General features: G+C 47.4%; 1 protein-coding gene and 1 long non-coding RNA gene across 2 annotated transcripts in view; one reads left to right on the top strand and one right to left on the bottom strand.

Moving 5' to 3' along the window:
* The window catches only part of LOC147028121 (uncharacterized), a 78577-nt gene extending 64050 nt beyond the window's left edge, over nt 1-14527 (bottom strand). The window contains exons 1-3 of the long non-coding RNA XR_015057436.1: nt 13505-14527; nt 13319-13422; nt 11020-11191 (exon numbers count right to left, since the gene is read on the bottom strand). This is a non-coding gene — a long non-coding RNA (uncharacterized LOC147028121). The remainder of the gene's footprint in view (nt 1-11019; nt 11192-13318; nt 13423-13504) is intronic.
* On the top strand, nt 9979-11183 carry LOC147028122 (transcription factor HES-4-B-like). Its single transcript, XM_085878219.1, has 4 exons — nt 9979-10215; nt 10328-10423; nt 10532-10619; nt 10720-11183. The coding sequence occupies exons 1-4, from the start codon at nt 10108-10110 to the stop codon at nt 11181-11183; spliced, it is 756 nt and encodes a 251-aa protein (XP_085734345.1). The 5' UTR covers nt 9979-10107.
* Nucleotides 14528-14960: the final 433 nt, after the last annotated feature.

Here is a 14960-nt window from a genome sequence, read left to right as displayed (position 1 = left end):
AAGACTTGTGGAAGAGCGAGAATACTGCATTTGAATCAGGATGCAACTGAACAGTTGGGAGAGGGGGAAAACACCAACAGCAGGGTTGAAGGACAAAATAGAGGGATAATTGAATAAATAATGGGTGTGGGGAGGAATGAAGGGTATGGGGAGGATGCATGGGGTGGACAATATGGATAATGAAGCAAACTCTCAGGAAGGAAAAACTGGAAATTTGGAAGGAGGTGGGCTTGGAAGTCTGGGGGGGGAGCATCAATGTCTGCGACAGAGCAGCAATGCTGCTAAAGCTGTTTATTGGGAAGTATTACACTGTGTGGTTTGCCATTGCATTTGCAGCAGTCGTTAGAGCATAAACTTGGAAATTGCTCAGGGTGCCGGCAACAGCTTGACCAACCTACTCTTTGTGAATGAGACTAGGGAATCTTTAATGTCCAGCAACTAATGTTGGTAGGTGGGACACCCTCCATTTGAGAGACGGCACACATATTGATTAATCAACCTGCCAGTGAAACACCGGATGATAGTTTGTAGCTGGATTTGGATTCTATCCCAGGCTCAACAGCTTAGAGAGGGTATGTACATCAAGTCCATCCTACCAGCCATTTGTTTTGATGTACCATACTCTCTAAAGAACTTTGGTGCTGCTGAAGCAATTTCTTGGCAAGAGTTATACTGGAAGAGTTATCACCTTCTCAGCATTGTTTGTCCATGCTCTAGATCCTTTTAAATGCCAAGTATTAAGCAAGGAAGCAGCACATACAAATTTTAAAGTCTTCGGTATGGCTCGACCGGGGTTTGAACTATCAACCTCTCAGACTCAGAGCGGACACTCTAACCATCACGATAGTGTAGCAGCATAGCAAACCTGTTGTGCATTTGGTGATACAAGCACCAAATTTGGCACAAATGTACATTAATATGTTGCGAACATTTTCAGATATTGGGCCACTTGAAATTCTCTCTTTATGTCCGCCATATTGGATTTCAAAATGGCCGCCACTTGAAATCTACATTTGCTATTATCTCTGGACGTAATGCAGCTATTGACTTGATTCTGGTATCTAAATGTATGTTTTTGGGGGCAAGGAATCCAATGGTACCATTTTCAACTTAATATTATCTATCGCAGTCTGTTATATAATTTTATTTGGAAATTATCAAGGCAAATATTGGATTCAACACAATACTTTGAAAAGAATGTCTTAGTTCTGTAAATGTCTAAGGTATAATACTGACATGCTACATGGTCTAGTATTTGAGGCGAGGTGTACTGGTATCTGAGGCTAGGTATATACCGGTACTGAAGATACGTGTACATAAACAGTGTGTGTCATGTTAACAAGTTCAGCATTGCCACAAGTACATGTATGTTGTTGACTCATCGTCATGTGCAGTCCACTTCACACACACAGAGGACTGTGCACTGAAGGGCAGCCTTTTTGCACTTGCAGCGCCTCACACACCCTTTCTTGCACTTGCAAGAAACCAGCTCAATGCAGCTGTGAGCTGCCTCAGTTAGCCTGGTCCAGTAAGGTGTGTACTGTCCTTCTCCAGTCCTTGACCAACCCCAGTTGGTTGGTGAAGGGAGCTCTGGTGCTGGCAGCAGTATCTGACCCCACACATGTCCACCTTGATACACTGCCCTCTTGACATGTTCCTCCAGAGCTGCCTTCATTGGAGGGATGAGCTGAACATTGTTCTTCTTTGCGAAGAGTTTCCTCCTGGCCTTCTCAATGTCTGTGCATTTGCTGGTTCGATCATACAACAGGATCACGAACCTCTCGATGATGCGCATTACATCGTCTGGTATGTCACGAGGTGCAGAGGACAGCAGCAGCAGCAGCACCTCAGTGAGTTCTAGCAGTACCGTCCAGACTGCCCACGCAGTCTTCTTTCCATGTCTATGAAAACCAGACACAATGTCGCATCCAGTTAGAGCGTGGAACATTGGCAGTGCACGAGCCTTCTCTCGTCCCAATCCAGCTGCTATTTCGTGTGCTGCTGGGTATCGGAAACTCTGGCCTGTTCCGAATGCCAGCCGCAGTTTGTCTTCTGGTTGCAACTCCTGTGCCAGGGACACTGCCAGCACCACAACATTGGTATCTACAGTCCGGATGAGTATTGCATGGTGTCCATGCTGGACTGCGTGAGATGCATGCAGCAACATCCGACTGTCAGCTTCTTCATGGTGACATGGGGCGAGTGAGGTCAGATCTGGCAGTAGTGACTTGCTGAGCACTGCCTCTCCATCAGTAATGACGAGTTGCTTGTCCTCCTGGTCAAACCATTCCATGAGAGCTGCTGAGAGGAACCTGAACAGCTCGGTCTTGTTGCTGTCCACTTGTAGGAAGTTCTGCCAGTTGCCTGGTATGGCTGCGGCAGCCACCACACATCTCCGCACACCTTGTCCCCGCTTTACACGTGTACTACCTTTCAGTGAATCAGCAAGGTAAGTATCCCAGACCAGATCCAGGCGTGACACTGTTTGCAGCTTCATGGACATATGTGGGATGAAGATCTGTTGTGCATACTCTTCAAAGGTCTTTGATGCAGCCGGCTTCAGCATCTGGACGATGGCTGCTCCATAAAGCACAATACAGGTCATGACAGGAGTCTGTCTTTGCGTCGGAGACTTCTTCCGAGCATGTGAGGAGATCACTCTTGGTACCAGTGCAGAGGCTTCCACCATCAGACAATGCAGGAGGACATGCCTGATTCTCGTGACAAAAGAACTCCTCAAGGTTTCCATCCCTCATCTGGCAGCCAATGTACAGGCGTGCGAAGAGTTCACGGTCATTCTTGATGGAGGCGAGCTGTTGCTGACCTATGCTCTGGCTTCTTGGAGTGGAAGTGCTGAACACCTTCAGCTTGTTCCGAGGAATGGGTGCGTCCACTGCCTTTGTTCTGTCCAACAGACACTCTCTGGTGAAAGCCTCGAACTGCTCTTGGCCAATCCTCTTGGCATTCATCACGGTCTCCATAGCAGCAAGATCTGCGATCTCCTTTGTGTCCAGTTTGACTACATCCTGACTCTCCTCCTTGAATGGGTTGCCCATCTCCTCTATGACACGGACGAGAGAGCGAACATCTTTCACAAATGAGGCCTGTACACTTGGCGTCTGATCATGATGACGTGTATCTGCTGTTTGCCATCTCCAGTGTTGGTTCCCATCCTGGAATTCTTCGATCACCCTGGCAACTTCTGGTCCCGCAACCATCCAGCGACGTAGGGCACGAGGGTTGTCAGTGAGCCCAACTGCTCCACCGTCTCCTTTGATGCAGGCATTATTCTGCTCATGTGCCTGGTCAATCGGGATTGAAGAGAACACCCTCTGTGTTTTCTGAACGGTGAAGTGGCTTTCCCTGAATTTCCTGGCTACATCTGGGTGTTTGATGGTGAGTTCGGCCATGTCCTTCAGGTGCACTGGTATCCACTAGCATAGTGGGTGTGATCCAGTGCATGGAACCAGGGGACCAGCTCTGTCAGAGCATCGAGGTACATCATTAACGATCCCTGCCTGAGAGAACGCACATACACTAGAACCAACAGTTCTAGTTCCAGCACGGTTGCCCAGTAGTGAAACTGGAGGATGTCTTCTCTTCTCTGGCAACACCAGTCTTCAAACTCCGGAAGATCCTCTGCATCCCTGGTTTCTCCCAGACAGTAGTGGTTGTAGGCACGGTGTTGCAGAATGTACAGTGCTGCTGCAGTCACTTGATGTGCTCTTCTTGTGCGCAAGACATGGGATGCTCGCAGGAATAAGTCTGCTGTCCCTGCTGTCACAATCTCAGCTTGCACAAGTGCCTGCACCCAACCACTCCCTTTCAGCCAGTCCCCCTGTGTCCTCAGTGCCGCCATCTCTATCTGGAGGCCACCAAACATCACCACTATCTGGTCTTCACCATAGCTCTCTGGCCACTTCCACTGTATCTGCTTGGCCAAAGCAAACAGTGGCTGATCAACGGTGACCACTGGTGTCTGTCCAGGATTCAGGTGTTCCACAGCATTCTTCACGACGTCCATTGAGTGCCGGATCATGGCCACTGTGTGGGATCATGTGTGAGTGCCGGATCACTGTGTGAGTGCCGGATCATGGCCACTACCATTGGATTCCTTGCCCCCACAAACATACATTTAGATACCAGAATTAAGTCAATAGCTGCATTATGTCCAGATATAATAGCAAATGTAGATTTCAAGTGGCGGCCATTTTGAAATCCAATATGGCGGACATAAAGAGAGAATTTCAAGTGGCGCAATATCTGAAAATGTTCGCAACATATTAATGTACATTTGTGCCAAATTTGGTGCTTGTATCACAAAATGCACAATTCTTTTGAATATTTGGGCTAAGCCGCCCCACTACGACACCGAGTCTGGTATATATATATATACACACACCATACTCGGTGTATATGTTTCAGTTTTATATAATCGAACCAGTTGCTTTGCTGAGAGTACTAAAAAAAAGGGGGGGTGGAGAGAAAGAGAAGAGAGAGAGAGAGAGAGAGAGAGAGAGAGAGAGAGAGAGAGAGAGAGAGAGAGAGAGAGAGAGAGAGAGAGAGAGAGAGAGAGAGAGAGAGAGATAGGTGGGAGAGAGAGAGGGGAGGAGTGGGGGAGAAAGAGGAGGGAGGAAGCGAGGGGGAGTGGGAGGGCAAGCGATGGGGGAGTGGAAGGCGGGGAGCAAGAGGGAAGTGAGAGGAGAGAGAGAGGAGAGAGGGAGGAGGGAGATAGGAGGGGGAGAGAGAGGGGATGGTGAAGATGGCGATCGAGGAGGGGTGAAAGAGGGAGGGGAGAGTGAGGAGGGGGATGAGAAAGAGAGAGGAAGGGTGGGGAAAGGGAAGGCAGCATGAGGGGAGAGGAAGGGAAGGCAGCATACCGGGACGTTACCGGGGAGAAAGTGCTTTCAGTCGTTGATTGTGAAAGCGAACTTGTTGCTGTTTGGCTTCATTGAATCCGCATTCTCAACCATCACTAATAGATACTCTCTCTGGTGTTTTGTTTTCAAATGTTTTAGCATATTGTATGTATTGCAGCAATGAGCAAGGCCTATTGAACAAAGTGAACATGGAGTATTCAAAATGTCTTCTTTAACCTTCCCAAAATAGTTTCAAACTGCACTTCTGGACCTTTTGAACGACGTGATAAAATCTATCATTCGATGTATTGCTGACCCATCGATCAGCAAAGCAATCAGCACACTTTTCCAGCCAACTCCAAATACCATCCTGTTCATTATTACAAAGGAACAGACCCTTGGGGCAGGTTTAGTTTGCAAATGACTTGCTTTTGCTGCGATATTGCAAACGGGATGCCCCAGTGGTGTGTTCCTTTTCAATTAATACATTACCAGGCCATGTGTAACTGGTACGTGCCCAACAGGGCCGAAAACATTTCCCACAAAATAAATGCTTCTTTCCATGAATTTGAAGTAGGAATTACTCAGAATCGATATAGATTCTGGTTCACTTCTCGATTCCTTTCAATTCAATGGTTGGAAAACGGGACACCCCAGGGGTGTGCTTCTTTTCAATTAATACATGACCAGGCCATGTGTAAGTGGCCAACAACAGGGCCCAACAGGGCTGAAAATTTTTCCCCAAAATAAATGCTTCTTTTTGTTGTTGTTGTTTTTCTTTCGGCTGCTCCTGTTAGGGGTCGCCACAGCGGATCATCCGTTATGATCCGCATACGACACATGTATGTATATATATATATATATATATATATATATATATATATATATATATATATATATATATATATATATATACATATATGTACATATCCCTGTGTGTCGTAAGAGGCGACCATGGTTGCGTCAGGATGGGCATCCGGCGTAAAAACCTGTGCCAAATCATTATGCAGATCATTGATCCGCTGTGGCGACCCCTAACGGGAGCAGCCGAAAGAAGAAGAAGAAGATATATATATATATATATATATATATATATATATATATATATATATATATATATATATATATATATATATATATATATATATATATATATGTACATATGCCTCTAAACCACATGCCTCAAAGGCAATGTCACCCAACATACAGTGATCCCAAGGCAGTAATCTCGTTAGTCTTCGTGCAGTCAGACCTTCCCCTCATGTCTCGTGGGTTAACGGAACGAAGTGCATTGCGTGGTCTTATAGCTCGGTCTAATTATATCTCTATCTTCTTTTCTATTCTGATTTATATTCCAACCCTTTCCTTTTTGCCATGGTACAAATCCAATCAAGCAAGCAAGCAAACACACATGATATGAATAACAAACACCCGTGCAGCCTCCCATGAGAGAATCACCATAAGTATGAAAACGTGACACGGCACACACATACCGTGCCCTTTCATTCAAATCTGCATGCCAATTTGCAACGGCATCTCACCTTGCTCACACCTCCCTCACCAAAAAATCACCACCTCGACCACCAACACCTCCCGCACACGGGAAAAAAATATTCGCGCACCCCCTCGTACCTCTGTATCGATACATTTTGTCACTAAACAGAGGCATGCTGTACGGCTCAGGGTACTCGGACCACTTGATGCGGGGACAAACAACGGGCGTTAGGAGCACCAACCGCAACTCGCCGGGGGTGCCCCGGGTGGGGACATTGGATTTATGCGACCCTCGTCCAGTTGCCAGAACACGGCAAGACGAGCATTGTCGCGGGTCGCGGGCAGAGCAATATGGGAGTTTGGTACTGAGCTCCGGGATATGTCCCGCCGGATGTGAGAAGGAGACCACTTCCGGCCCCAGGAGCCTGGCAGGGTGTGGCTAGGACCACTGTGGCTCACTAGAGAAGCGGGATTCGGGTCACAGCGCGTCGCTTCGGGTCGCTACCCCATCCTTTGCCTGGGGCTTATAAAAGGCAGATTGCGGAGCCATCCGCCCTCTTTTTTACCTGTCTGCCTCGACCTCTCCTTTGCCCTCTTCTTCACTGCTCCTCGTTGTCTGCCCGTGGCTGGATCTACACTCGTGGTTGGTGTGCGACAGATGTTCTTCTGGGACTAATGAGGAGCGCACGTTGCCATGAGCCCAGGCAAAGTGACTAAGCAGGAGATAATGCACCGACTCTTGAGGTGGGAACGCTCAAGCGGAGCGTCTCACAGAGGTACACGCTACACTGGTAGACCTATGCACAACTCAGCTAGGGATCTTTTGCCTCACACATCTTTTGCCTCACGCATCGCCTCACACATCGCCTCACACATCCTCTCTCTCTCTCTCTCTCTCTCTCTCTCTCTCTCTCTCTCTCTCTCTCTCTCTCTCTCTCTCTCTCTCTCTCTCTCTCTCTCTCTCTCTCTCTCTCTCTCTCTCTCTCTCTCTCTCTCTCTCTCTCTCTCTCTCTCTCTCTCTCTCTTTCCATCCTTCTATCTCTTCCCCTTTGGATGCACAAAAGGGCATCCTACCGATTCGCAATCACAGTTTCCTCTGGCACGACACTGCACCCCCCATAATGCACCACACCACACCTCCCACTCCCACACCTAAACACCAGTACTTCTCCCTCCTACCTCCACCGAAGCGTACTGGGTTGCATTGGTCGGCCAACTGCGCCAGGTATTGCGAAGCCATTTATCCTCATCTGCTCTCTTTCTTTCTGCCTCTCTAATCTTCCTCGGGTGTGTGTGTGTGTGTGTGTGTGTGTGTGTGTGTGTGTGTGTGTGTGTGTGTGTGTGTGTGTGTGTGTGTGTGTGTGTGTGTGTGTGTGTGTGTGTGTGTGTGTGTGTGTGTGTGTGTGTGTGTATTTGATGGCGCCTGTCATAGCATAAGTTAAAATTGTAGAAGTTCTCACGGGATAAGTCTGCTCTGTGTCTGCTTTTGTAAATTGCTTGCCTTTTGTCGCACCCCACAAATTCCATGCTATCGCTGCTATACAAAATAATAAACCCCATTCACTGTGTCACATACCTTTCCTCACCTGATTGGAAATAAATGCTTTATATAGAAATGTTCCCATCACGTTTTCCTGTTTTCCAGCATTGGTCCAGCATGGTCCGTACGCTAGCCGAGCCGAGATGTTATTCCCCAATGATCTGTTACCTCGCCGGTACGTCCTTGGCAGTTACGCTCGGCTGCATCTGATCTGGTAAGGTGATCCGGTTTGAGCAAGGCGTATCGAGGGCGTGTTCCCCGGTAATTAGATCACGTGACCATTCGGTAACCGGTATCCAGTAGATGAAGGACCCTAATTTACGTGGTTGTTATTGACGTTCACGGTCGATTAGCGACCCACCTCGTCACGGAGTTATCGATGTGCGATAGCCTGCAATTCCAGAGAATCTTGTGGGAACCCAAGGTAGCTCCCCCGCCCCCCGTGGTCTTCTCGCCCCAACTTCAGGTCCGTAACAATATTTATATGTATATATGTATGCATACATATATATTGTTTTTTTCATATGGGATTGCCCACAGTGTTGCATGGAGTTCTCTCAGGGAATGGATGGCGGATTGTGCACACAAAGTATTCGGCAATACCAAAGGTTCTCTCATGTCTTATACACTTTCATGAATCTCCATTTGCAGGTTTTTGTCTTGAGCACAACTGTGAAAAGGCCTTTTGTCTTTTATCCGACTGCCCTTTCTGCGATTTTGAGTGTCACGATTCTGCACCTGACTTCAAACAACCTTACTATAGTTGTGAACATGCCATCATTCTATATTTCAGATGCCAAAAGCAATGGGAAATAAAAATGGATCGAATAATATCAGTGAGGAGTGTCATTTATTGTTGTCATCCGCTGAACTTCATCACCGATAAAAGAAAGCGTAAAATTGTGGGAATCGAGAGAGAGAGAGAGAGAGAGAGAGAGAGAGAGAGAGAGAGAGAGAGAGAGAGAGAGAGAGAGAGAGAGAGAGAGAGAGAGAGAGAGAGAGAGAGAGAGACAGAGAGACAGAGAGACAGACAGAGAGAGAGAGAGAGAGAGAGAGAGAGAGAGAGAGAGAGAGAGAGAGAGAGAGAGAGAGAGAGAGACAGAGAGACAGACAGAGAGAGAGAGAGAGAGAGAGAGAGAGACAGAGACAGAGAGAGAGGTGCGGCGAAGCGTGGGGTCTCACTTGGCTCAGAGTAGTAAATGGAAATAAAGTTCTGTTCAAAGTCTGCCGCCGGAATTGTGGCGGACGAGATGACGCAATGGTCTCAATTGGAGCTTTATGGGCTGGAGGAGGTGGGAGGGAAGGAAGTTAAGACTCCTTTAATCCAGACTCAAAGGTGTCAGGCAGAACTCCATTTGAAACCCGCTGTTCCAAACGGCACATATAATAGGAGGACATGGTAATCCGTGGTGGGAAGATCAATGTCGAGGTGGAACTTATGATATAAACTGATCATGTTGTAATCATGCATCAAACCCTGTAAGTGGAACTCGCTGCTCGAATGGAATCACAAAATGCACATCCATTGCACCCCCTCCCCCACCCCCGCGGCTTTTTCCGACAAAGCTAATCCTTGACCCTCTCCGCCTGCAGGCACACATGGACCCCCTGCAGTGAGGCGCGGGGTCCCACCCACGCGCACCCACGCGCTGAGACCCCATACCCCTCCCACCCCACACCTTATCGGTGCGCACACTCGCTCGCTCTCGTGCCTCCACGGGTCCATCGGGAGGGAGGCCGCACCCATTGGCTGCACCGCTGTGGGAAAGTACGCCGACGCGCGTTCACAGGCGGGACAAGAATGGGACGCGGGGTGTGGGTATAAGAAGATCCCCGAGGGGTTGTGGAAGAAGAGGAGCACCAGGACAATTGTCTCTGTCTCTGTCTCTGTCTCTGTCTCTGTCTCTGTCTCTGTCTCTGTGTCTGTCTCTGTGTCTGTCTCTGTGTCTGTCTCTGTGTCTGTCTCTCTCTCTCTCTCTCTCTCTCTCTCTCTCTCTCTCTCTCTCTCTCTCTCTCTCTCTCTCTCTCTCTCTCTCTCTCTCTCTCTCTCTCTCTCTCTCTCTCTCTCTCTCTCTCTCTCTCTCTCTCTCTCTCTCTCTCTCTCTCTCTCTCTCTCTCTCTCTCTCTCTCTCTCTCTCTCTCTCTCTCTCTCTCTCTCCCCGGACGCGCTGTGAGGCACGAGGCGAGCAGGACGCCTCGCAAAGTCTTCCGGCGATGCCTGAAGAATCCTTGGGAAAAGCCGCTGCTTCTCCCGCGATCGGAGCTCTGGCGACCGGCGATGACTTGCCGGTCAAGCTCAAATCAGCCAGCGAGCACAGAAAGGTACGTCACGTGGGTTGAAGAACTTTTTTTTTTCTCACTGACTTTGTGCCATCACCTGGAGATTATAAATGGACGCGTTTGTCGTGTCGCCCGTGTGTTCCCACCTGTATAGTCCAGTAAGCCCGTCATGGAGAAGCGGAGACGAGCACGCATCAACGACAGCCTCAACCAGCTCAAAGCACTGATGCTGGACGCACTCAAGAAGGACGTGAGTGCTGCACCGGACCCACATGGTTGGTCACACCACGCAATGTCTCACTCGTTGACGACCTGAAGCTCCGTACTAACCGACCCGAGCGTCGTTGTCGTTCCGCAGACTTCTAGACACTCCAAGCTGGAAAAGGCGGACATTCTGGAGATGACGGTGAAACACCTTCAGAGCGTGCAGCACGCGCACCTCGCAGGTAAAGCACGACCTCCCGCAAACAATTCTGGGTAATCTGTTTCACAAAAAGAGAGACTTTTGCACTTCAACGCAACGCTGTGTTTAAACACCTCCATCAGGTACACTCTCTGAGCCGGCTATCCTGGGCCGCTACCGGGCCGGATACAGTGCCTGTGCGGCTGAGGTGGGCCGCTTTGTGGCCTCGTGCGAAGGTGTAGCCCTACCCGTGAGAACTCGCCTGCTCGCACACCTGGCCGACCGTGTGGTCAGTCTGCCGGGACAACGGCCCACGGACGCGGGCCACGGTAGGGCCGAGCTGCAGATGTTCCCAAACGGAATCCAGCTTTTACCTGCCGCGGATGGACACCTGGCCGTGCTTATCCCAACAAAGTCAAACTTTCCTGGAACGCAGATCATACCTTTGTACGGTGCAGGTGGTATTCCTCCTTCAACAGCAGCGGCTGCGCAATCAGAATCGGCGTCTCATCGTCTGCACGGGTACACGGCCATGACGTGCAAGATTCCTTTGGACTGCTCTGCTTCACCTCCGTGCCCACCTGAGCCTGTATGGAGACCATGGTGACCGAGTACCTGGGAACATCATCGGAACAGGGGTCGGAGTACATCATCTCTGGAACAATGAAATGTCATTGTCATGCAATACCATTGTAAATAGTGTTTTTCGTCGTTTGTTTTAAATTTTGAATGTCGTTGTACCGTTAAGGAAGAGGCTTCTTGGTATTTTTTTTTATATCGAATATTTCGGCCTTTATACCAGAACCAAACGGATGCTTTCATTGAAAGTACACCGACTTACTGTACCAAAGAAACACAAGCTGCTATTAAAGTTCATCTCAGAATTAATGCTGGAAAATAAAACATGAAACGAGGAAATTTTACATTGCTCTGCATCACCTGATTGCACGTGCTTGGATCCTAAACAATAGGACATCACACCCACGGGTGATTATGTGCTGGCAGGATAGCCGACACTCTGGAGAGATGCATACTGCTCGCCTCTGAGTGGTCTAGCCTGGATTCGAATCTCGAGCCAACCACAAACTTCCGCCCTGGTGTCTCGCAGGTAGGGCGAGCCATCGATCAATGTGTACGCCGTCCGTCGGATGAACGAAAAATTGGCCTAAGTTGGTGGACGCTAAAGATCCCACTCCAATGACGTCATTCGCGGAGAGTAGGCGAGCTATCGCCGACACCCTGAACAAATTACAAATTGCTGCCACCGACGGTTGAAAGTCAAGCCCGGCCACTTGGTTTGTGAAACAATTCTGGCAACGACGTACCCAGTCAACCCCACAAGAAGGTGAGAAAAATTGGGCGGTTGTCGTAGTAGTAGTAGTAGAGGTAGTTTTACATGTAATTATACAGTAAGTGAGGATTACACTTGGATTGAAATGTTTGCACAACATTGTAATGATGACAAACGAGATTTATATTTCATCTGATATTTGGTTTCAAAATGAACTAAGAGAAGCGTTTTCTTTATTTCTTTGAACGATTCCATTGTTTTCCGATTCATTCAATAAGGCTCCCCTCTCCCCACCCCAACCTCCCGATAATCTATATCCCACATGATAGGGGAAGCCTTATTGCTGTTGTAGCGTTTGTTTATACAATTAGAACCCCCAATTTTTAATGGTACCCCAAAGTTTATTACACCCCTAGGAGTTTTGCACCCCCTTTTCTTACACCCCATTTGGAAAAAAAATTCCTTTCCTTTCTTTTCTTCCTGCACTCCCAGTTTCCGAGCTGTCTCTTAGACTTTCCGAATGAAAATTTGCATCAAGAATGTGAACAGAAAGTATGAATTTTTTTGACCTTGACCTAATTTTAAGGTCATGACCCAATTATGGACATTGTAACATTTTTCACCACAACTCGACGAAGATGAAATTGCCCTTTCGAGATAGCCATGAGTAAGGCGCATTCATGCTGGGTTTACATCATACCCGTCCGGGTTAAAGGTCAAGGTCAAATGGCGGTCTGAAAAAATATAATGGATTTTTTTGACCTTGACCTAATTTTAAGATCATGACCCAATTATGGACATTGTAACATTTTTCACCACAACTCGACGAAGATGAAATTGCCCTTTCGAGATAGCCATGAGGAAGGCGCATTTATGCTGGGTTTAAATCATACCCGTCCAGGTTAAAAGGTCAAGGTCAAATGGCAGTCTGAAAAAAATATAACAAATTTTCTGTGATTGTTCAGCTTTGAAAATGTGGAATCTCAAAGACTGCTTGGCCTTCCAAGATGTCCTTTCATCATAATAGTGTACTGTGCTAAAGTTGTGCACCTGATATTTGATTAATGTCCTTGACCTACTTTTTCTGATTTTGACCTCATTAACAAAAAACACCTTTTTGATCATGACTTAATTAATAATTTTCCTCCAATTTTCATGTTTAGTTTTCTGGATAAATTTTATATGGGGACACGTTTTCTTTATTTACACTCGATCCCTAAATGTCAAGGTCATACTCATAGGGTGGTCCCAACAAAATATGCCATCACTGGATTGTGCGCCTCGGGTAAGTCAGGGTAGGCTTACCCTTGGCAATCGCTTTGTGATCGTCGACATATCGTTTCGTGTGCAGCCTGGTGTGCATCAATGCTGGGAGTGAGGCTGTGCGACTGATGCAGTGCCCCCTGCTGGTTTAGGGCAGGAATTTGGCCATTGTGCCGGAGAATACTCACCTACTTTTCGCGAAGGGCACCGTGCTATCTTTAACATCCACTGATTATAATGCCTGTAAACGGGATTTCCGTTTAACGTCCATCCGAGAGATGAATCACCCTGCCTGTGAAAACACCAGGATGATAGTTTATAGCTGGGTCAGGATTCGAACTCAGACGAGACAGTGAAGAGACAAGCGTCCATACCTCGAGGTCGAGGCCATCCTGCCAGCCCTTTGTTTTCCGATACTCAGGTGTCTTTTCCATTGAAGGTGAGAAGAAACTCTCTGTGAAGAGATAAAACATAAGACTTTAAATGCATCTTTTTCTTCATTCTTTAACAATTATTCCTACATTCTTGAGGAGTTGGCTGGGGGAAATTTTTGGCCGAGGTCTTTCACGAACCGACCGGCCAAGCCTGACGTTCAACGAAGCAATGAGGGTAGAAATTTGTAATTTGTTCAGGGTGCCGGCGATAACTCGCCTACTCTTCACGAACGACACCGTGGGATCTTTAACGTAGACTATCTAATGGCGGGAGACGAGACACTCAGTTTATCGTCCATCCGAGGGACGACACCCACAATGATGAATCACCCTACCTGTGACATTCCGGGATGACTGTTTATAGCCGAGTTGGGATTCGAACCCAGTCGAGACAACACAGAGGTGAGTGTGCACACCTCTTGGACATTCTCGCAGCCCAAGCCTTTAAACACCCATTTAATCGAATTCGTTTTCTTGCGAACGCTTCCCCCTGAATGGGTCGACATGTCTACCTTGAGGAATACTAGAAAACGCTCCATTAATTATGCCTTAGTGGCAGCAAGAATACATCTCCATTCGTGTGTGTGTGTGTTCAAATGTGTGTATACGCGTTTGTGTATGCAAGCTTGTATACGTGTTTGTGTTTGCATACGTGTTTGTGTGTGTGTATGTGTGTCTATACGTGTTTGTGTGTGTGTATGTGTGTCTATACGTGTTTGTGTGTGTGTATGTGTGTCTATACGTGTTTGTGTGTGTATGTGTGTCTATACGTGTTTGTGTGTGTATGTGTGTCTATACGTGTTTGTGTGTGTATGTGTGTCTATACGTGTTTGTGTGTGTATGTGTGTCTATACGTGTTTGTGTGTGTATGTGTGTCTATACGTGTTTGTGTGTGTATGTGTGTCTATACGTGTTTGTGTGTGTATGTGTGTCTATACGTGTTTGTGTGTGTATGTGTGTCTATACGTGTTTGCGTGTGTATGTGTGTCTATACGTGTTTGTGCGTGTATCCGTGGCTATACGTGTTTGTGTGTGTACGCGGGTCTATACGTGCTTGTGTGTGTATGCGTGTCTATACGTGTTTGTGTGTGTATGTGTGTCTATACATGTTTGTGTGTGTATTTGTGTCCATAAGTGTTTGCGTGTCTATGTGTGTCTAAACGCGTTTGAGTGTGTAAGTGTGTCTATACGTGTTTGTGTGTGTATGTGTGTCTATACGTGTTTGTGTGTGTATGTGTGTCTATACGTGTTTGTGTGTGTATGTGTGTCTATACGTGTTTGTGTGTGTATGTGTGTCTATACGTGTTTGTGTGTGTATGTGTGTCTATACGTGTTTGTGTGTGTATGTGTGTCTATACGTGTTTGTGTGTGTATGTGTGTCTATACGTGTTTGTGT

Source organism: Eptatretus burgeri, chromosome 4, assembly GCF_056783735.1.
Source record: "Eptatretus burgeri isolate ZD-2024b chromosome 4, Ebu_testis_v1, whole genome shotgun sequence".
Taxonomy (NCBI): Eukaryota; Metazoa; Chordata; class Myxini; order Myxiniformes; family Myxinidae; genus Eptatretus; species Eptatretus burgeri.
The sequence above is the reverse complement of the archived record's forward strand: the minus strand, read 5'-3'. Positions and strand labels throughout refer to the sequence as shown.

What these genes read in the sequence shown, in the direction of transcription:
- LOC147028122 (XM_085878219.1), top strand. Translation starts at nt 10,108, where the DNA reads ATGCCTGAAGAATCCTTGGGAAAAGCCGCTGCTTCTCCCGCGATCGGA. An exon ending in CAGCCAGCGAGCACAGAAAG is followed by an intron (nt 10,216 to 10,327) that starts GTACGTCACGTG and finishes CCACCTGTATAG; the next exon opens with TCCAGTAAGCCCGTCATGGA. An exon ending in GCAGCACGCGCACCTCGCAG is followed by an intron (nt 10,620 to 10,719) that starts GTAAAGCACGAC and finishes CACCTCCATCAG; the next exon opens with GTACACTCTCTGAGCCGGCT.